At 42.5% G+C, this 21,644-nt stretch overlaps 1 protein-coding gene across 1 annotated transcript in view; it reads right to left on the reverse strand.

Moving 5' to 3' along the window:
* Positions 1-21,644, reverse strand: part of LOC107374193 (CUGBP Elav-like family member 1) — a 126,310-nt gene that overhangs the window by 29,118 nt on the left and 75,548 nt on the right. The window contains exon 5 of the mRNA XM_054735788.2: positions 13,246-13,380. Within this exon, the coding sequence (XP_054591763.2) occupies positions 13,246-13,380 (135 nt within the window). The remainder of the gene's footprint in view (positions 1-13,245; positions 13,381-21,644) is intronic.

Consider the following 21,644-nt stretch of genomic DNA (forward strand, 5'->3'; position numbering starts at 1 on the left):
TATAAACTGGTTAAAATCCACAGTTCTACCAATTAATTTCTCTTTTGTCAATTTGCTTAATACACAATTGGAGTCAGGGAATATCACATACCTGGGAATTAATGTCTCTCCCAAGTTGGCAGATCTAACAAAACGTAACTACATCCCACTTTTAAGGAAAGTGGAAGATGATCTTGCAAGATGGAAATCCTTACCGATATCACTCATGGGGAGGGTTGCTACAATTAAAATGATGGTCTTACCCAGAATAAATTACTTATTTTAAATTATCCCAAACGAGCCACCAGCTGACTGGTTTAGATCTCTGGACTCCTCAATTACCAAATTCCTTTGGCAGGATAAACCTCCACGAATTAGCTTTAAAATGCTTCAGAAGACCAAAGACAGAGGAGGACTGGATTTACTCAACTTTTATCATTATTTCTTAGCCAACAGGCTGCAATATATACCAAGATGGTTGCAAGATAACCCACTAGATGAGTCCTGGTTAGATATAGAACAGACACTTTGCAATACAATAGAGCTTTCAGACTTACCATTTATTAGCTCAAGCATAAGAAAACATGAAAGCTTCAAAATTATTAATATCAGCACCTCTCTGGCAGCATGGTGGGAGTATCTAAAAATGACAGAGTCTTCACTAATACCATGCAGACGCACATCTATCTGGAATAATCCTGATATTTTGCAAAAAAACAAAACATAAGGATGAACCTTCCGGACTGGAAAAGTAAAGGAATCCTATACCTGGAACACATATATGAAGGATTGGACTTCATCCCATTTAACAGCCCACCAGATGAATAAAGGGCCCTGATTGGCCCACAAAGTGGATTAAGCTCTGTGATTGGTTCACAAAGCAAATAGATTGCTATGATTGGCCCACCTTAATGGCCCAATCACAGCTCTCTATGTGTTTATAACCCCTACAGAGAGCTGTGATTTGCCAGCCAGGCTGCAGAGGTTCCAGTGGAGTGTTCCTCGACCAAACTTTGCAAAGCAAGAATTTGGTCTAGTTTACTAGGCTACTAATCAACAGCAATCTCTGACAAATAGCGGTAGACAAGTTGGGGCCACTTGGTGTCCAGTACTGGCAAGTTTCAAAAAAGGGCAAGGCTTTGGAACCATGGCGAAATTCGACATCACACCATGGAAATATGTTTGCCTCTCATTTCCTCAATTCTCATATTGCCACGAAATTTTTGGTGAACGTTCTTAGTCTGACCGCCCAATAGAAATTTACTTCATAATCTGGTGGGCGTGACCTATTGTTTTTAATAGCGCCCTCTATGACTATTAAAACTGTCAGCCCCAAGCCATGCTTTCACTGAGGAATATGAAATTTGGTACACTTATTAAGTGTCTCAGGACCTACAAAAATGTCTCGAAGCCATGCTCGCACAGGAAGTCGGAAAGAAAAATTTTAGTCACATGACTGCATTTTCTGTTTCATGCACATATTCTGACGGTAACGCCCGCTGGACCTTTGACCAATTTCTACTGTACCATTAAGACTATGGGCAAAAAAATTCAACCTACAGATTTTTCAAAAGTTGAACAATGTGGGCGTGGCTAACCCTCAAACATTGACCTTTCACCGTTACATTCCTTGGTGTAATAGCTTCCGTGCGCATGGTCAGATCTATTTTAAACTTTGTCACTGTTATCACTGATCACATCTCAAGACAATGACAATGTAGACAGCTGACATCACCTAAGCTCTGCCCCCTGACAACAGGAAGTCTATTGTTTTATGTTGAAATTACCATATTTGTTCCCCTCTAATTTAGTCAACATGACACTAAGGTCATGCACTGACTTGTAATGGCCAATCAGTTCTGACACCTTTCCAGAAAGGGAGGGGCTTTGATGCCATGGCAAATTCTGGCATGACGCTGTGACCTTACGTTTGACTGTAACTTCCACAAACACCCTCCTATCTGCATGAGACTGAACATGGCGATCCAACACCACAGCACCCCTACATACCTTTAAAATTGTAATAACTCCTAAAGACGAGGTTGCAGCTGCACCAAACTTGCTTTGTGTCATCACACAAAGGCACCCAGAACATAATGCTGTGGTCATTGGTTGATATCACTTTAGCTCCGTCCCCTGAAAGATAGAAAGCCTGAAATAACACATGCATGATGCAGTTCACACCAAACTACACACAAATGATTGTTGTCAACCTACAAACTGTTCCATGAGATTTTTTTTCCAGACAGTGCCCCCTAGATACAATAAAACATCAATAACTTCTACAAAAAAGCTCCAAACTATATCAAACATGATGAGAGTCATCATGCAACTGCAATCAACACGTATGTGCTCACTGGTTCAAATCACTTTAACTCCACCCACTTACAGCCCTTTGGCTCTAGATAACACACTCAACATCTGATTGATGCCAAAATAACACAAAACCATCATTTTCAACCTAAGATCACCTAGATGCAGTGGAACGCTGGCAACAAAGCTCTGTCTGATCAACACTATCCAAGTCAGTCATTTGTTATTCTCCCAATCAATAACTAGCCAAAACCTCAAAGTCAAAACACGACCTCCAGCAAGGGTTTACCTGGTGATCCAGTCCTTAGCACCAATTCAGCGACTTTGTCGCTGTTCCTAACGACTTTTTGACCCCCTCAACGACTTTTTTTTTCCAAAAAGCGCCTAGCGGCAAACCTAGCAACATTTCTCAGGGCCGTTGCTACTTTCTGTAGAACTTCCTTGTAGATAATCCCTACAGATTAGCAACAAAGAAACCATTTGCACTCATAACCATTCTTCTGGTTCTGCAGCCGTCAGACACCTTGGCATTTCCTGCACTTGGCAAATAAAGTCAACGGGAGTTTCAACTACCGTCCCTGTTTACACACGCAGCTCTGTGGCTCATCTGAATTTCCTTCAGTGACACAGGGATGGTTATACTATGAGACACCCGCTCCCTTTTGCTCGGTGCGCCTTTATTATCACGATGGAGAGAATACACAACATAGAAGTTGAGAAACTATGAGGTGTAAAAAAAACGCTTTTTAGAAAAATGTCTGTGAGAATGAGGAGAGCAGGAGGTCCGAGTTATATCCTACAACAGAACTGTTTGGATCACCACACCATATCTGTCTTAATGTCACTTCACTGATACTTTTGGAATTTACATATCAAAGCAATTTAGGCCGTTTTAATCATACTAATTAATAACTTTAACACATAAAATAGTTTTTATTTTCCTCCATTTTAGTCCTAAAAAGACCATATATTGTAGTGATCTGTAGTTTGTATATTTATACACTGTAATTAGATCTGAATATTATAATCAGAAGTGGTTGTTTTTATCATCAGGGAGTTTACTTAAACACTCTGTATTGACTGAGAGACAAGAAAAGAGAGAGTTGGGATTGTTTAAGAATCTTTAATTTCTACAATTATAAATTCTTACAATCTACCAGGACTAACTCCGTGATGGATGCATATGGATTTGGATGTTTCGTGTTGGTGTGTGTGTGTGGGTGTGTGTTCAGAATCTCTAGGCTGACGTAGCGAATCTGGTTGTTATGACTAGGCTACCCCGAGGCTTCAGAAGCTGATGACATGAGCAGCCATTTTGTGCCTTGACTACGTACCCATGGAGTCTCCCGTGTTAGATCAGTAAATGCCAGGTCCTCGGACCTTTAGATGTACTGGAGCTGGTAGAACAGCGGTCACAGCACTACAAAGCCCGTCTGCGGATCGACTCCCAGTAATAGCGGCAGGCGTCAGCGAGTTCAGCTCTTATTTTGAAGGGACGTCGTCTTGTTGTTCAAACGACGGAAATCTCCAGCTTGACAGTTCTCAGCTTAAAGTAGAAAGTGCATCTGGCCAGGCTGCACCTCTCTTTTGCGGTGATGGATCGAGAGCTGGTTGAAAACTACGTTGAGAGTATGATGTAACTCCTTTGGAGCTCAGGTCGAACAGAGCTGAGGTTAAAATGGAACTGAGTATAAAATGGCGTTGCCTTGTTTTATATCCCCTAGTTGTTTACAAATCTTAGTAAACCGGATTGGACAACTTCATTAAACAACCCAGATTCTGCCCTACCACAGACGAAAGTTCTGATTGGTTGAGAACAATGTGTCATGCGTTTCCATGTCAATGTAGATCAGTCTGTCTGGTGCAGTCCAGTGTTAATTTTGACAGGAAATTTTAATTTTATTTTAGTCTTAGTCTTTTGGCTAAAAATTAATTTTAGTCTTAGTCCAATTTTAGTCATTGGATTTATTTTAGTTTTAGTCCCATTTTAGTCGACGAAAATAACAAGTAATTTTAGTCGATAAAAATAAGCAATTTTAGTCAACAAAATGCATATATTTTTTCTAATGAAGTAATTTCCTACTTTTGTATAGAGCACGGAAAAACTAGTGTAATTTCATACACAGGGTCCAAACTCTTAACCACCACTGATCAGTTATAGCACACACAGCTAAGAACATAGAATATTTGAATAAAAAAACCACTTCACATGTTTAACACTTACGTGTTTAATAAAAAACAAAAAGCACACTGGAAATTACAACGGTGCTCTTTTTAGCACCTTTGTCTAGTAGACAGTCTTTTCTTAAATGTAGCTTTTTTTGTTTTCATAATGTTTTTCAATTAGATTACTTATCTTGGTTTTCTTTGGCACAGTAAACTTCTTATCCAAACTTTCTATCTTCAGAATAAAATCCTCATCTTCTACTGTTGTGACCGGCAATCCTGTACATCCAATCCATGTAGCGATAGCCTCTTCTTTCATTTGTTGTTCTTTGGCATCACTCTTGTACTTTGTAGTACTTGTAAATGCGTCCTCAATGTTCTGGTTGGACATTTTTGCCTTTTTGGTAGCTGGTTGGCCACCATCAGCAATGGTTTTCTGCAACTGCAAAAAAATTAAAATACACAATTAAAACATTGACTTTCTAACAATGATTTACCTGTTGCTTTTTGAGATTTCACACATTATATATATATATATATATATATATATATATATATATATATATATCGTTATAAAACGAACCAGTAAAACATCTGTGCGGGCTCGGGACTCGGATCATATCAGTGCAAACCAGACATTGTGAAAATTATTAACAGCCAACAGCATGCTTCACTTTACTGGTCTAGTCCTGGTTTAGAGCGCACGTACAGCGAGCGGCTGCGACCCAAAAAGTACCAGAACCGCTCACGGTGCATGCGCAATCATGCATCAACACTGCTCACCCGCTATTTCCCTAATAACACACGTTATAGTCATGAAAATACGGTACGTCCGAATTTTTATCCCAACATGACAGTGTTGATACAGTTTTATTTGCCTATATATTACTTTTCGGGTCGTCACGTGTACAACATTTAAGTGGATTTACCTCGGAGAAAATGGCGAAGTGGCCATTCTGTAGATGCCTCTTCAGATTCGTTGTTCTTTCCTCGGAACGACAGTCCACACTCTCGGCATGTAGTTTTGGTAGCAATGTTATCATAAGAAAATTTGACTCCACACATCTTCTCTTCTTTTTCGCCCAGCAGTTAACATTTTCCTCTACTCCTTCTTCTTATGCCGTCGATATATTCAGTGAGCTATGTTTAGCATACCGCGCATACCTGCCCCTTTATACTATTCAGGGTCTGTCTTCTCTCACGTCGTCCCGCATGTTCACGGCACGCCACGCCCCTTGTCTTCTACTACGTTCGCATCTCAAAACAACACAATAGTCGCACCGCACCATAGAGCGCCATGTAGAAGAGCGTCATCGTAGATTTTCGTCTCGTCTTTCATTCGTTGACTAAAAGTTTCAATCAATTTAATTATCGTCTTCATCTTTTTCCAAGCTTTTATTTTGAATTTTTGTTTCATTTTCGTCTGTAAATATATTTTCGTGACGAAAAAAAAGACGAAAACATTTTGTCAACAAAATTAACACTGGTGCAGTCCTGTTTATTCGTTAAACACATAACTCATGACATCTTTATTTCACAGATCATTCACCTGATTATTAATGATCAACATATGCTCTGATTAGCTTTATCACGAATAAAGTACTTTGATTAATTAATGGAAAGCGTTCTTCTTCTCTTCTTCTGTCTCTTCTCCTGGAATGTAAACATACTGAAACCAGCATCCGACCTTGGCGATTCCTACACGTTGTTACTGTGTGAAGGGGCAGCTGTTAAGGGCAGACAATAGGATCTTAATAACGCCACACTGTGTATATATATATATGTGTGTGTGTTATTTTTTAGATACTACGGGGAAAATGAACGCCACTGTGGCGTGATGACGTCATCAATATGCAAATTAGCATTTGACGTTATCTGACGACATCTGGGTGACTTTCTGGGTCAACTTAAGCTACTTTCTATCAGGGGGAGTTAGCAACACAGGTCCTTAGTTACATTCGCCGCGCTAAGTAACGAATAACAACCCTATTTAAATCCCAGAAAAAATGCTCCAGCACATTCCTGATTTTGGCAAACTGACTAACTCATTATCACACGTGCTCATTACGACAATAATAGAGTTACCACGCGTTACCTAACCCTTTGGGCGCCAGAGTTTTTACAAGAAAATATAACATTTTGACATGAGTATTTCAAAAGGTTGTAGCTTGGAAATGGTTAGAGATAAAGCTAAACTATCAAAGAGAAAAATCTTCAGTAGGACCCAAAGTTTGTGTTGGGAGCAAATTCCCTCATCTAATTTGCGCATTATGATGTCATCAGGCTGCTGTATTTGAAAGCATCATTTTTACAGATGTTACTCCTTATTTTTATGTTATTTTGAAATTTTCATCATATTTGGAAAATTTTAATTTCTATATAGCTCTTTTTAAATTTTATAGTTTATTTTTATGATTATGTGGCACACTTTGACTTCCATATTTAACGCATCGGTATCTGCCCCTTTTCTGTTCCGTTGACCTGGTTATCCAGTTTGAGCTCCATATCCAACTTCACCCCCAGCTTGGTAACTACTCTCTTATCAAAGAGCGCTAATTAAGAACAGTTGACCCCTTGACTCCGTGACTGCTTGTCGAGGCAAAAATGATAAACTCACTTTTACTTTGGTTGAAACACAGACACTTAGTTTTGAGACATCCATAGTTTGACCACCTCCAAAGCAGCCCAAATAGTGGTTGAAGGGAGCCAGTGTTATTGGGTCTTAATGGGAGATAGACTTGACAATCATCCGTAGATGAAACTTGACATTGTGCTTACGGAAGATGTTGCCCAGTGGCAGCAGATAGATGGAGTAGTAGAGGGGGGCCAGGATGGAACCCTGGGGTACTCCCCACTCTAACTACAGTATATTCCTAACCCTAAACTTAACTAAAACTTCATTCACACCGTACATCTAAAACTAACGAGTAGAGCTCTGTAGCATTGTACCAAAATGACGACCAGCAAAATGTCCGGGCACACACACACACACACACACACACACACACACACACACGATACAAGCTTGTTCTGGCTGATTTCTGCCTAAAATGTAATTTAAAAAACAAATATACAGATGGAAAATGTCTATAAACGGAACCGCTTCAAGCTTTTTAGTCTTCTACTGCTGTTTTTAAACAAACTTATGTTAAAAACTTCACTGCTCTCCTGTTTCTCTTCCGGTTCCAAAACGGGGACCAACTTGTGCTTCGTGGTTCTTCTTCAAACAAAATGCTCTACAGGCAGAGTAACTTCTGGTTCCAAAGACGACCAGCACAGTCGTCCAATCAGTGATGTCTCCTGTTGCCGACTGGTAACTACCTTTTCCTAGCCTGGCAAGCCAGACTAAATAAATGTATTATAAGCCCCCTTCAGACAGGCCATGAAAAACGGAAATGTTCCGGACTCTGTCCGTAAGACCTTTGTGTCTGAATACAAACATCCGGATAACGTGTTTCGGAATTTATTCGGACGAAGCCCCTAGTAACAGGTCCGGACTTGTTACGGACAGGGTGGCTGCTTCAGACTGGGGAGGTAGAGTTCCGGACAAGGGGGAGGGGGAGGAGGAGGGGACCGGGGGACGCTGTGCGCACCTAGATAGCCTGCTGCTGTAGCATGCGGCGAACCACGGCAGCTCGCCTCCTACGGTACCACCTAGATGCGCGACGGAGCGCTTCACACCGCTTCAGTGATTCCTTTAACTATTGAGCTTCATCATCCAGGTCTCTTATGCGTCTTCGTGTGCGCAGAATTATGCTTAAGCGCCTCGTGATTTTTATCTTGAGGGGCGCTATAGAAATGATATTTTCTTCTTCTTCTTAACATAAGTCCGATTCTCTCCCCCCCACCCCCGCCGCCGTCAGACATCTGGAACTTTTCCCTGCTGTGTGAATGCAGCCGAAAGGACAAGTTCCGGTACAAAAGGGTGTGTCTGAAAGCACAGTTCCGGTTAAAAACCGGATTGAATTGTCCACAAATGTTCCAGAATGTCTATCTGAAAAGGGCTTTAGTGTGGCCACACTCCATTGACGGCTCTCGGTTGTGGGGCGGGTTCTACCGTTGTCTTTCAAATGATCTCTGCATTCCACTGGACAATGAATGTAACATACTCTTGTTTCACTCTGTTGCATCATCCCACCCACCAGGCATATAGAGTGCCCTGATTGACCCACAAAGCGGATAAAGCGCTGTGATTTGTTCACAGATGGAGCACTATGATTGGCCCACCATTATGGACCAATCACAGCTCTTTATGTGTTTGAAACCCCTCTGGAGAGCTGTGATTGGCTAGCCAGAGTCCTAGTAGGAGCTGTGGAGGTTCCAATGGAGCGTGCCTAGACCAAACTTTGCAAAGCAAGAATTTGGTCTAGTTCACTAGGCTAACCTTTTCCGGTTTCTTATTGTAATTGTATTTCTCAATTTGTTGTTGTGTTTAGTGATTTGTTGGTTTGGTTTGTACTTCAGGGCCACCGTACGTATCGGAACAGCAGTCAGTATTGGAAGATAATCAAAAATCAAACAACTTGGACTCAAATCAGAGATAAAAAATGTGTTTGTAACATCTCTAGATGTAAGGCAGCTTTATAAAACAACTTTACATTCAATAATGACACAAAAATGAAATAATTTTACTTGTTTATATTATGTTGTTTGAACCCTAGGGCCGCATTATCTGAGATTTTAAACTTGTTGGATCGTGGACCTGTTTAAAAATGTTGCTCTATATGTGGCCCTTTTTTAATTTTGAGCACCTGCCCCTTCACAGGTCTCTGCATGGCCCTGCTAAACAGCTACTGTATTATAAGATGGTGGATGACCATGGAGCATCGTCAACAGTTCATGTATTTAAAAATGTAGCGTTTCAAGCTGAGAGGAGTATTTAGAATTGATGTTGGTGAGAAATATTAATGAAAAAGGACAAGTTTGTGAACTGGAAACACAGGATTTGATAGTACTACACCCTATTGCCGTTTGTTTCCGACGTGTCGGAAGGCGACAAGCTGTACCAGAGCGTCACTTTCCAATAGAGCTCCGGACCCCACGTGACTCTCAGTTAGTGGACGCCATTTTGGCATGCAAAAAAGGTAAACAAACACGGATGTAACCATGAACATGAACGGGATCCGCTTGGATTTTACTTCGTCGGAGTTTACTTCACGCTTTAAAACAGAAGAAATCGTTTTATATAGTCAGAAATTAAATAGACTAAACATCTCCGACCCTTACCGTGCCCCTGGGATACTTTGTAAAAACGCCAGAAGCTGTCAGAGCGGACTTCTTACCGGCACAACACCGGACCTGACCGGGGAACCCCTTGGGACTTACCCGGAGGAGCTGGCTCCGGCGGCTGGGGAAAGGGAAGTCACGCTACTGCCCCCGCAACCCGACTCCGGATACGCGGATGAAAATGGATGGATGGACGGACAAATAACAGATTTACACGTAAGTAGTCTCGGTGAGACAGATAATAGCAATCCAAAGTGCTTTTTATGTGTGATCTGACAATTGATCAACCATTGCTTAAAAATTAAATACAGCTTAGCCGGTTAATTGCTGTGATCATAAAACACGTAAACGGCAGCACGCAGAACTCACGAGGCAATGTTTTAGGTGATGTTTACTTGCTACTATGAGTAATAAGACAGAAAAAGCCACGCCAAAATAAGTTTAGGAAGCCCACTAAGAATCGTAATAAAAGCATTTAAAATAAATACCATACACAGTTGAGGAAACGTTGGTTTAAGTACCTATGAAGTGGTCGCTGCATAAGTGAAATCGTTTACTCTCGGGGTCCCACAGCTTCATTTTAGCCCGGTCACTAGTGCGTTTTATTACAATGATCCAACGTTTGCGGCGCTCCGGATCTTGGGGAATCCTGTAGATGGCTCATTCTTTATGTCGTCCGTGTCTGTTCTGCATCCTGGGGCACAACAGGAATCTACCATATTTCCCGTTTGATTGAGTTTTCTGACAATAACAAATAGTCCAGCTGCCGGCTTCTGCATGCCAATATGGCGCCGTTCCGATTTGAACTGTTGCATGCTGGGAGAAGTGGCGTCATCTCTCGGAGCTCTATGCCCGCGGTAAAACGAAGATTTCACCAACATTTAACCTCTAGCAACTTAACCTTCCCCTCACCCCTATCCTAACCTTAACCCAGTTTCTCTTTCTAAATTTCCTGTTAACCGTGTTTTAGAGGAACAATACAACTACAGTAGAATCAAGGAATCAGGAGTTAAGAACAGCTGTCCAGCAGAGGGATCAGTCACAAATCAATTTGTCCTCCTTCAAAGTGGAATCAAATGGACATTCAACCCTCCTGATAGTTCCCATCATGGATCCTAGCTACACGTTGAACCTGTAACTAGGGTGACCAGATGTCCCGCTTTGTGCAGGACAGTCCCGCATTTTCATCACTTTTTACAAGTCCCACAGATTGAGACCAATGTCCCGCATTATTCTGACAGTTTCCTGTTTCAAGTTTCAATCTTATAGAAGAAACTGTGGAGAAATCTGCCTGTTGCTGTCAATCAGACGGAGGCGGGACTTTATCGCAGATACGGAGCGTGCGTGGAGCGCGCCCGAACCACCAAAACAAGCGTGAGCGAGCACGGAGGAGAAAATGCTGTAAACTTGTGAATTAAACGTGTTCAGAGATACTCAACAGAGTCTTTGTTGTTTCTGAGTCGTTCTTCATGTCTCGTGCGGAGTCTAATATGAAGAGGCCAAAAGCAGGTTTTCCAGTAATTAGACAGGTCCATGATAAACACAATGGAGGCTCTAACACAGACAAGGTGCTGCGGTTTCAGATACCTGCTACATGCTGAGCCCTTAAAGCACTGTGAAGAAATAATGAGAGTAAATGAAAGCTTTCATCACTTATTCTCAGACATTTGAGGCAAAAAGTGACTCTAAGAAACTATTATCTGAAATGTTTAGAGATTAGAATCTGATGTTTATTCTCTCACCTATAATCTAGAAGAGATTTGTTGCCATGTTAAAAAAAACTTTTGATTCTGAATTATGAAAAAATAGCTAAAAAGTATGGATCTTTTTTCTATGAGATGCTGATTTTAGTGGAAATTTCGTTAAAAACAAACATAAATAGATCTAAAAAATATTACTGGTACTTTACTGTCATTCTGTTGTGGAAAACATTCAATGAAAACTCTGCAAAGCTGCTTAAACCTGCATGTGTTCATTATTGTGGGCCTATCTGCATTATTAAAATGATCAGAGCCACTACTGTTGTGGTAACGTGAGAGGAACTGTGCTTTTGCTGTATGCCTCTTCATGTTGAATTCAAATAAAGTATATATATATATATATATATATATATATATATATATATATATATATATATATATATATATATATATATATATAAGAAATATATGATGATAATAATAATTGTATGTATATGTAACAGTGATGTAGGGCTAAAAGGCAGAACATACCTTTTGTTTGTTTGTTTTCATATTCCATGCTACTAGCATCAGCGTCTGCAGCGTTACCTCCTCTGCCTCGGACAAACTGAAACCACTCCCCATACTCAGCGCCGAGTTTACTCAGCAATTAGCCGACTTTGAAGCCCAGAAATGGATTTTAACAGCTCATTAATGTTTGCTGCTGACATAGAAAGCACACAGACCAACTACCAGACCGAGATGATTTAACTCCAGTTTAGCGACACCCCCAAGTCAGTATGACTCTGTGGCTGCTGCGGCTTTGATCCCCCTCCCCGACACAACTGCGTGGTCCAGATGCTCTCCATGTCCAGCAGCACAAACCTGTGTGAGCAGCTGTTTCTCACTGATGAACTCCTTCCTCAGCTTAGAGCCCAACCCCACAGGTGCAGGTCTGGCTGGAACAGGTGAGCATCACAGGAAACCAGAGTGGAGAAAACTGGGATTGAATTGTTTTGTTTTTATGAACATTTGCTGCTCCAAAGCATGAAAGTTAATAGGTGAGATTTTGCATTTTCATTTAAGAGAATTACTATTTTTCATTTATGTTGTTGGCCTGTGAAAAAAGATTAAACCTACTTGAAAACAGGACAGACTACAGATAGAAGAATAGAAATAAAATAGAAAATCCCTTAATTGTCCCTCAGTGGGGAAAGCTTGGTGTCACAGCAGCAATAACATTCATTACAGGAGCAACAAAGGAGAGTAAATAATAACAATAAACAAGAAAACATAAAATAGAAACACTTAAAAGAATCAAAATATTAAAAAATTTCAAGAAATAATGATTATTTACACATTTTAAGGTATAAAAATATTTTTTAAAACTGAGACATGACAAATACCACTGATGTGTGCTTTATTTAAAATGGACTTGCTCGTGTGTAATGTGGTTGTTCCACATTCAGTGTTACTGCAAAACAAGTTTGTTTCCAATTACCATTCATATCTGTAGATAAAGGAAAATGTGCACATTTACCGTCACTTTTAAAAAATATTGAGTGTGGCCCGCGACTTCGTCCCAGTTTTTCATTTTGGCCCAGTGTGAATTTGAGTTCGACACCCCTGGTCCATAATTAGCTTGTTGGGAAATTTATTATGACTTTTAGATCAATTATTGACAAAAATGTTTACGATGTAGTCTAAGGTACAGATCATTAGAGTAAGGCAAGATAATTTATAATAGTACAGGTCTGAGTTATTTTAAATGTTTCAACAAAAGATCTCACTGCTAAATTGAACTGGAGGGATTATCTCGCATCACACCTGTAAACCATTGCTCATTTAATTTTTGAAGAAAATGGTCATTTTTGCTGCTTACCACGGCTGAGTCCATCAGGGCCTCGTAGAATCCGACACTCCTCTATCTGTCCATATGGAGAGAATTTCAGTCGGATGTCATTTTCATTACATTTTTTGGAGATCATTCCAATGAAGAGCTTCCTGTCCTCCACTGCTGCATACAACACAACACAATAACAAACTTCTTCACTGTTATTCATATAATGAATTAATCACTCAAATTATTTATTAATCAGACAACATTAATACAAAGTAAAATAAATAGTACATATTAAGCGTAACTGTATCACAGTTTCAGGCGAAGTCAACTGGTACATCCAACAAATGTACATCCACTTAGAAAGTGATCTTCACCATTATGTACAAAGTGGTTGTCATGTTGTAAAATTAATGTTTTCAAGTAAAAAAGCAGAAACCTTAATGCACAAATTACAGGTAATTTTTTCATATAAAATTCTGTTCAAAAAATACTATTTGAAAAGTTTATTGTGGTATTTGGTTTTAAAATACATAACAGCAGTTTTCTAGTAAAAAATGACCTTTCTCAGCAAAGCTTCTAATAAGGCTCTTGTTTCTAAATCTGAACCTCTGACCGTAACCAAAGGGAGTTAGAAGCTAGGCACTGCCTCAGCTCAGTGTGGAGAGTGGCTAGTTTTAGGGTAGAGAGGTCATGTGATCTGGTCAGTGTGTGTGTGTTTAGTAGTGTTGGGTTGTGCTCATGTTGATACTAGAGTTGTGAAGGCTGTACCAACTCCAGCCTGTCTGGACATTGAGTCCACGGGTTTCCAGACAAGAGAAACAACGCCTCTATCTCTGTGTCTGCAGGCGTTTCTGCAGCTGAAAAGATGGACTTCTGTAGCCCACATCGGTTGGTACCGGGACAGGGAGGTCCGCGCTGGGATCTGGACACCCGAGGCGGGGTTTAAAAAATTAATGTGGATTTCTGGAGCTCTGATTACCATCAGAACCATGTCAGAACCCACCACCAGAAGACGCGTGGCTCAGCGGGCCAGTCGACCGAGCTTTCTGAGTCGGAACCAGATCAGAACCGCCGCCTGGACCACCAGGAGAGGATCATATGCAGCTTTTAAAAATACCAGCTGGACTGGCTCGCTGGTCTCTAGGTCAGATCCAGCTCACAGAAGCCCGCATGAGCTCCAGAACTGGATGACAGAACCCTCTCTCTAAGTGTTAAACTGCGTTACATGAACAGATATGAAAGAGTATGATCGTTAGTATTAGTCATCAGTATTAATAATATATTAACTGACCATCCATCCATCCATTTTCTTCTGCTTATCCGGATTCGGGTCGCGGGGGCAGTAGCCTAAGTCGAGAGGCCCAGACTTCCCTCTCCCCAGCCACTTGGGCCAGCTCTTTCGGGGGAATCCCAAAGCGCTCCCTGGCCAGGTGAGAGACACATTCCTTTCAACATGTCCTGGGTCTCCCTTTAGGCCTCTTCCCAGTTGGACGTGCCTGGAAAACCTCACCAGGGAGGCGTCCAGGAGGCATCCTGACCAGAGCTCTCACCCTGGATTCTCATGTCAGTTCTCTTGTTCGCTCTTTCTTCTTCCATCTCAGGAACATTGCTAAGCTGAGTCCCATTCTGTCCCGCTCTGAACTTGAGACAGTTCTCCACACCTTCATCTCCTCACACTTAGACTACTGTAACTCTCTTTTCACGTGTCTGAGCAGAACCTCCCTGAACCGTCTGCAGGTGGTTCAGAATGCCTTACATGGACAAGCACCATTATACATTGGTGATCTTCTCAGTCCCTACACCCCCAGCAGGTCCTTGAGGTCCAGTGACCAAAGCCTACTGGACGTGTAGCACCAGGCTAAAGGTCAAAGGAATTATTTGACCTTTAGCCTGGTGATAGTTGTGGCCCTCAGAGTCTGGAGGCCACATCTGCTGCTGTGGCCCCCAGAATCTGGAACTCTCTCCCCCTGAGCATATAACTGACTCTAGAAGCCTGAATAATTTATGTATGTATAAAAAATGTTTAAAACAAGTTTCTATTATATTTCTCTAAACATTGGTTCATGGGAGTCTCTAACTTGCAATTTGCTTTTTAATGAAATAAGTCAAGTAAAGAAACACATACTCAACTAAAATTTCAAACTGCATTTTACGCTGCAGTGGCAGCAGCCTAAGCATAGAGACATTCCAAAGGTGTTCCCTGGCCAGCAGAGAGACAGTCCCTTCAGCGTGACCTGGGTCTTCCCTTGAGTCTCCTCCTACGTGTCCGGTAAACCTCGCCTATGAGGCATCAAGATGTTTATGTTTATGTATTTAGCAGACACTTTTGTCCAAAGCGACTTACAAGTGATAATCAGCATGTTGCCCTTGAGGCTAACAACAACAATAACAACAACAACTTGACATCAATCATGGAGAGGAGGGAACAAAGGACTGGACGGTAGAGAGGGGGGACGGGTGCAGGGAAGGTGCTAGTTAAGAAGATGCTCTCTGAAGAGCAGGGTCTTCAGGAGTTTTTTTGAAAATTGAAAAGGAAACCCCTGTTCTGGTAGTGCTTGGAAGGTCATTCCACATTTGTGGAACGATGCATGAGAAGAGTCTGGATTGTCCTGAGCATGGTGTAGGCACTGCTAGACGACGATTCTGTGATGACCGGAGCGGCCGGGCCGAGACGTAAGCCTTTGCAAGAGGATTCAGGTAGATGGGAGCCGTACCATCTCGGACTTTGTATGCTAATGTTAGCAATTTGAATTTGATGCGTGCTGCTAGCGGTAGCCAGTGGAGCTCAATGACCAGAGGGGTGACGTGTGCTCTTTTTGGCTGATTGATGACCAGATGCGCCGCTGCGTTCTGGACCATTTGAAGAGGTCTCACAGTACAGCCTGGAAGACCAGTTAGAAGGGCATTGCAGTAATTGAGGCGGGAGATGACTAGATTGCACCAGGAGCTGGGTGGCATGTTGTGTTAGGTATGGTCTGATCTTTCGTATGTTATACAGCGCAAAGCGGCATGAACTAGCAACAGAGGCAACATGATCTTTAAAGGTCAGGTGTTCATCAATCACAACACCCAGATTTCGAACTGCTTTTGAAGGAGCCAGAGATAGGAAGTCATTTTGGATTGAGATATTGTGCTGTATGGATAGTTTTTCTGGGATGACAAGTAATCTTTTAAATCAACTGTTCCATCTTTACTGTCCTCAGCATCTCAGAGGCATGTAGCAGAGGGCAATATTTTCAGTTCTAGCCCCTCACAAATGGATGCCTTAGTTCATCATGTTAATTCCTCTTTACGTGTGGCATTAGATGTTTTTGCCAAGGTAATTAGGGACAGGAAGTTGGCTTCCTGGTTTAATTCTCATTTACGAGCCTTAAAACAAAAATTGGAGAGAATATGGCGCTCTACGCACCATGAGGAGGCCTACCTATCCTGGAAAAATAGTCTTGTGCTTTATAAAATATGCTTCGACAAACTAGAACGGCTTATTTCTCAGCATTAATTGAGGAGAATAAGCATAATCCTAAATTTCTTTTCAGTACAGTTGCTAAACTTACACAGAATCATAGCTCTGAGCCATCTATTCCCTTAGCCCTCAGCAGCAATGACTTTATGGGATTTTTTACAAGTAAAATTAATTATATTAGAAACAAAATCATTAGCATCCTCCCTAATGCGATTTCTTCTTCCTCAGTAAGTGAGGCAGCATCAGAGGTGACTGTAGACCCTAATCTGTGCTTGAACCGTTTTGATGCAGTTGAGCTTTCAGAGTTATCAAAAATATTAGCTTCATCTAAACCTTCAACTTGCATTTTGGATCCAATCCCAACCAAATTATTTAAAGAAGCATTTCCTTTGGTTACTTCCACCATTCTAGATATAATCAATCTATCCTTAGTAAATGGATATGTACCACAAGATTTTAAGGTTGCTGTAATCAAACCTTCACTTAAGAAGCCTTCTCTGGATCCAGATGACCCAATGAATTATAGACCAATATCTAACCTTCCATTTTTATCCAAAGTCCTTGTTGAGGGTCTGACCTCATGAGGAAATTACTATGCAGTGATTTTCTCCAAAATGACTGTGCTTAAATTGCTCTGAAAAGCAAATAATCACATCAGCGCCAAGAAACTTCATTTCCCATGATGCTTTGCACACGGAAGCATTGGGTGATGTCACCGCCTAGTACCAGAAACACGTTCTGCGCATGTGCGGGAAGCCGTGGAGCTTTTCCCGCGAACTAAGACCATAAATCTTCAGCAGAGACAAAGAAACCTCGTTCTTTTGCCCAGGATACCTGGCGGTAAGGACACGCTTGTCGAACGCTCCAACAACTTGAGCACGCGGAAGCTCTAAGTGCCAAGTTGAGCCCACGCAACCGCTGGAAACTACACTCAACTCCATCGGGACCTGACTGGGAACGAGCGGAGCTCCATTCAGCTCTCAGAGACGCTGTAAGTTGTCAAACTCAGCACAAAAGAAACTTCGTTCTCTTTGTGTCCAGCCCGTGGAGAAACACACGTGGAGCCAAACAACGGAGAAAGCATCAAACCGACGGATGACGCTGAAAACTGCGGAGAAAAACGGAGAACCGTCAAATCATAACAGCGGGGACGCCTTGCTGCTCATCTGGTGATCAGAAAACTCTTTTTTTTTCTCTCCTTTTCTTCTCCCGTTTCCTCTATAGTCCAGAATAAGCAATAAAACCGCGCTATTGCTTAAAAAGTAGCTTCGTGTTTTCCTCTTTCGTTCCCAAAACACGTCCGCCGGGTCATTTTGAAAGAATAAACTGCTTATTGATCATCGCTAATATCTTTAGTCGTCAGCTCTGGCCAGGCTGCCGACTCCTTTTAGATTAAATAATTTACAAGTGACCCTTTTGTTGTTTGTTAACTTTTGAAGTGTTTGAGTTAAGTTTTACTGTGATTCTAAGCCACTAAGTGTTCGGGAAAGTAGAAAACTTTACACATCCAGGTCTCCTGTTGAATGCGAGGGGAGGGGAAGAGCCCCACACACACTCACAGCTCACTCCCCCCACCTACTCTGGGGAAACAAAGACCCATTCATCTCACACACACACACACACACTCACACACACCACACAAACACCTTGAACATTATTTTGAATATACATCCTTTTATTATATCACATGGTTATTATTCATTTATGCCACTGTTTATTCATTTGACAAATTGTTAATTAAACGTTATAAAATTCAGATTTTCGTCTCCAGTAGCTTTGTTGTGTCGAAGAGAAGTCTCTGCTCCAAGGATTCTACGAACTTCAAGAAAGACTGATAAGAGTTTTGGATTCAATTTTTCCCCGGTTAAAGGGGAATGGTGCCCCGTATATCTAAGAATATCTTAATTAATTAATAAATCAGTAAATATTTACATATTTACAAAATTTATTGAAGAATCCAAAAGTAAGTTGAAGCTTACTAATTGTTCGCTCCTAATAACCCCAACATTAATTGGTGCCCCGTGTGAGGCTTGGATACACAGAGATTTCTATCCGGCACAAACAAACAAATAAATCCAAAGAGCTTGAATTAAAAATAATCCGTTGTTCAGCCTTGAACCAGCAACAGAATGGTGCTGATTTCGCTGAGCAGGAAGCTGCATCGAACTCTCACCAGTAACTCAGTGCTTCTTTAAAGGTGCAACGTGTAAATTAATTTTGGTTGACCTTTTAGGTTAAAATTCAGTTTTCCTTAAAGGTGCAACGTGTAATTAATTCTGGCTAACCTTTTAGGTTAAAATTCAGCTTTTCCTTAAAGGTGCAACGTGTAATTAATTCTGGCTAACCTTTTAGGTTAAAATTCAGTTTTTCCTTAAAGGTGCAACGTGTAATTAATTCTGGCCAACCTTTTAGGTTAAAATTCAGTTCCTCATTAAAGGTGCAGCGTGTAAGTAATTCTGACTAACCCTTTTAGGCTAAAGTTGACTGCTAATTTAGCGACTTTAACTCACAGTGGCTATTATAACTAACTGAAACCTTCACTCAAAGACTGATAACACCCTGTTTGCTAATATTCTGAAGGAATAACTAGCATATTTAACACTGCAAGTGTTGTAAGACGTTGCTACGGCAACGCACCAGCTTTTGCTAAAATACTGAAAGGAATAGTATTTTAAGCGTCAGTCACGGCTTTCCGTGCAATCTTAAAACGCTAAAACCTGTGCGCACAAAGGTTAATTTAGTGTTTTTCTGCTACAAAGCTAGCAGTTGCTGCCAAAGGTGCAGCCTTGAGCTATCTGCAGAAGCTCTACTAGGCTATTTTGTTTCGGTTGTTAAAAATGGAGGGACAGAGTAGTGAACTGACCAACTCCCAGCAACCAGGTGGCGCTGCGGCCCACAAATGTGAACCTGGCCTACTTTCTGGACAAATATTGTCCAAACTGGTCGCGGTTGCTCGAGAACCCGACTACCCTTCTAGGGATTTCACTGAAGAACAGCGTAGCGACGAGCTAGAAGCTGTAATTGATCAAATAGAAAACCCGGATGGTACAAAACCAATCCAGGTTCACTTAGCTAAGTTAGCCCTGATCCTCTATCAGAGAGGACTCCAACGTGGTCAGAAGATCATGAACCTCCAGAGTATGCTAGCTGAAAAACAGTGAAATGGAAGGCTGATCGAGGAAGACAACACCAGCACCGATTCTGGGGAAGATGGGGAGAAGACCCCGCCCCCTTCTGCTGATGACAACAGACAGTGGGAAGGGGGGAAACACCAGGACTCTCTGGACGGACGCACGCCGCAGGGGAGAGATGAAGCTTATCTGTCCCAACCTTCGGCCCCGTTCCCTACACACACTCTAGGGCATTCAGGACCACCTAGGGGCCGAGGGCAGTTCGCCCTCGAACCCCAGGTTGGACCACCACCCTCATCCTCACGGCCTTCTCAATCAGTGAGAAGCCGACCAGCCGAGCGGCACCTCTATTTAGACCGCTCCCCCAGTCCACGAAGGGTGCAAGGTGCCGGCTGGGGTTATGCACAAGACCAACCTGCACCTCCACCATCCACCCATCCTAGCTACTCCGGTATTTGGCATGCTGATAACCAGCTGCAGGACAAAGCATCATACGCCAGTCCGTACCCGGACAGAGCGTATTACGCAGATGCCCCAGTTGAAAGACGCAGGCTGCACTACGCAGACGTGCCCCGGGAGGAGGACCTCCCAAGACACCCACGTGACGTGCCAGCAGCCCGCCACAACATGCCGGACCCCGATTTGGGCCCCAGGAGTCAACATTGGGAGCCCAGAGCACACCAGCGATATCCAGCACCCTCTGAGACAGACCGTGGGTCAGAGTCAGAGGATGACGCGCCGTACCGCGAGTCAGGGCTCCGTGTACGTCAAATTGAATCGCTAGCTAAAGACATAGAACGCTTTGATCCTAACACCAATGAATCCAATGTTGACGATTATCTCAGGGAGATAGAACGTTGTCTGCTTGATCTTCCAGCACCCTCTTCAAGGGAAAAGCTCAAGCTAATTTGGAAAACCACATCTAGAACGGTGCACGGTTTCATGGAAACTCTACCACCTGACATTCGTGATCGGTACTCCTCGCTCTGCCGAGCGCTGAGAGATGAATACGCCACGTATGCAGACTCTGCGTCTGCTACAATGGGGGCCTTCTCCATCAAACACGGGAGGAACGAACCCCCCAGAGAGTATTATCGCAGACTCAAAAGTGCTTATTTCCAAGGTCGAAACGGCCCTGGGCTCGAGGAAGACCCTGCCTTCAGATCCCTGTTCATTCACAACCTGCACGAGTGTGTTCGATCCGAAGTCTCAATGTATTGTCGGATGAAAAAACTGACAACTCAGGAGATTAGGAGATACGCTCAACAGGCTTGGGAAGCCGGCGGAAAGCCCCAAAAGCCTGACGCACATCACCGCGTCATGCACCTAGCTCCCGACACCGAGCCGCGTTTGGAGCTCGAAGGCACAGAAGCTCCACCCACTAAGCCAAAATCTGCTAAACCTAGACCTGCTAAACCGCGAGAGCAGTCCCAATCTCCTCAACAGGGGAAGGGGGGTGCTGATTGGCCACCTAGGTCTGGACAATCAGACAGGAAGTGGCCCAACCAAAACCAACGGCAGGCAGGTTGGAACAGTGGAAGGTTTAAGGAGCGCCGCCAACAGGTAAGTCCTGAACGCAAGTCCGCAGGTGAGTACTTGACCAAAGCCGACCTCCAGGAGATGTTTCAGCAGTTCCTAGCTAAACAGAAGGAACAGCTGAGATCTGCAGAAGAGACCCCTGCACCAAAGTCTTCTTCTAAGAAGCCAGACCCAGAGCCAACGTCCGCATGACTAGGCGTGGCTCAAACCCCCAGCGTGACCAGGACCTACCTGATCAGCTGGGGAAACACTACTGGTAGATCACAGGAGTCTCCTGAAATCTACCCCCCAGAGAAACCTGATAC

Source organism: Nothobranchius furzeri, chromosome 9 (genome assembly GCF_043380555.1).
Source record: "Nothobranchius furzeri strain GRZ-AD chromosome 9, NfurGRZ-RIMD1, whole genome shotgun sequence".
Taxonomy (NCBI): domain Eukaryota; kingdom Metazoa; phylum Chordata; class Actinopteri; order Cyprinodontiformes; family Nothobranchiidae; genus Nothobranchius; species Nothobranchius furzeri.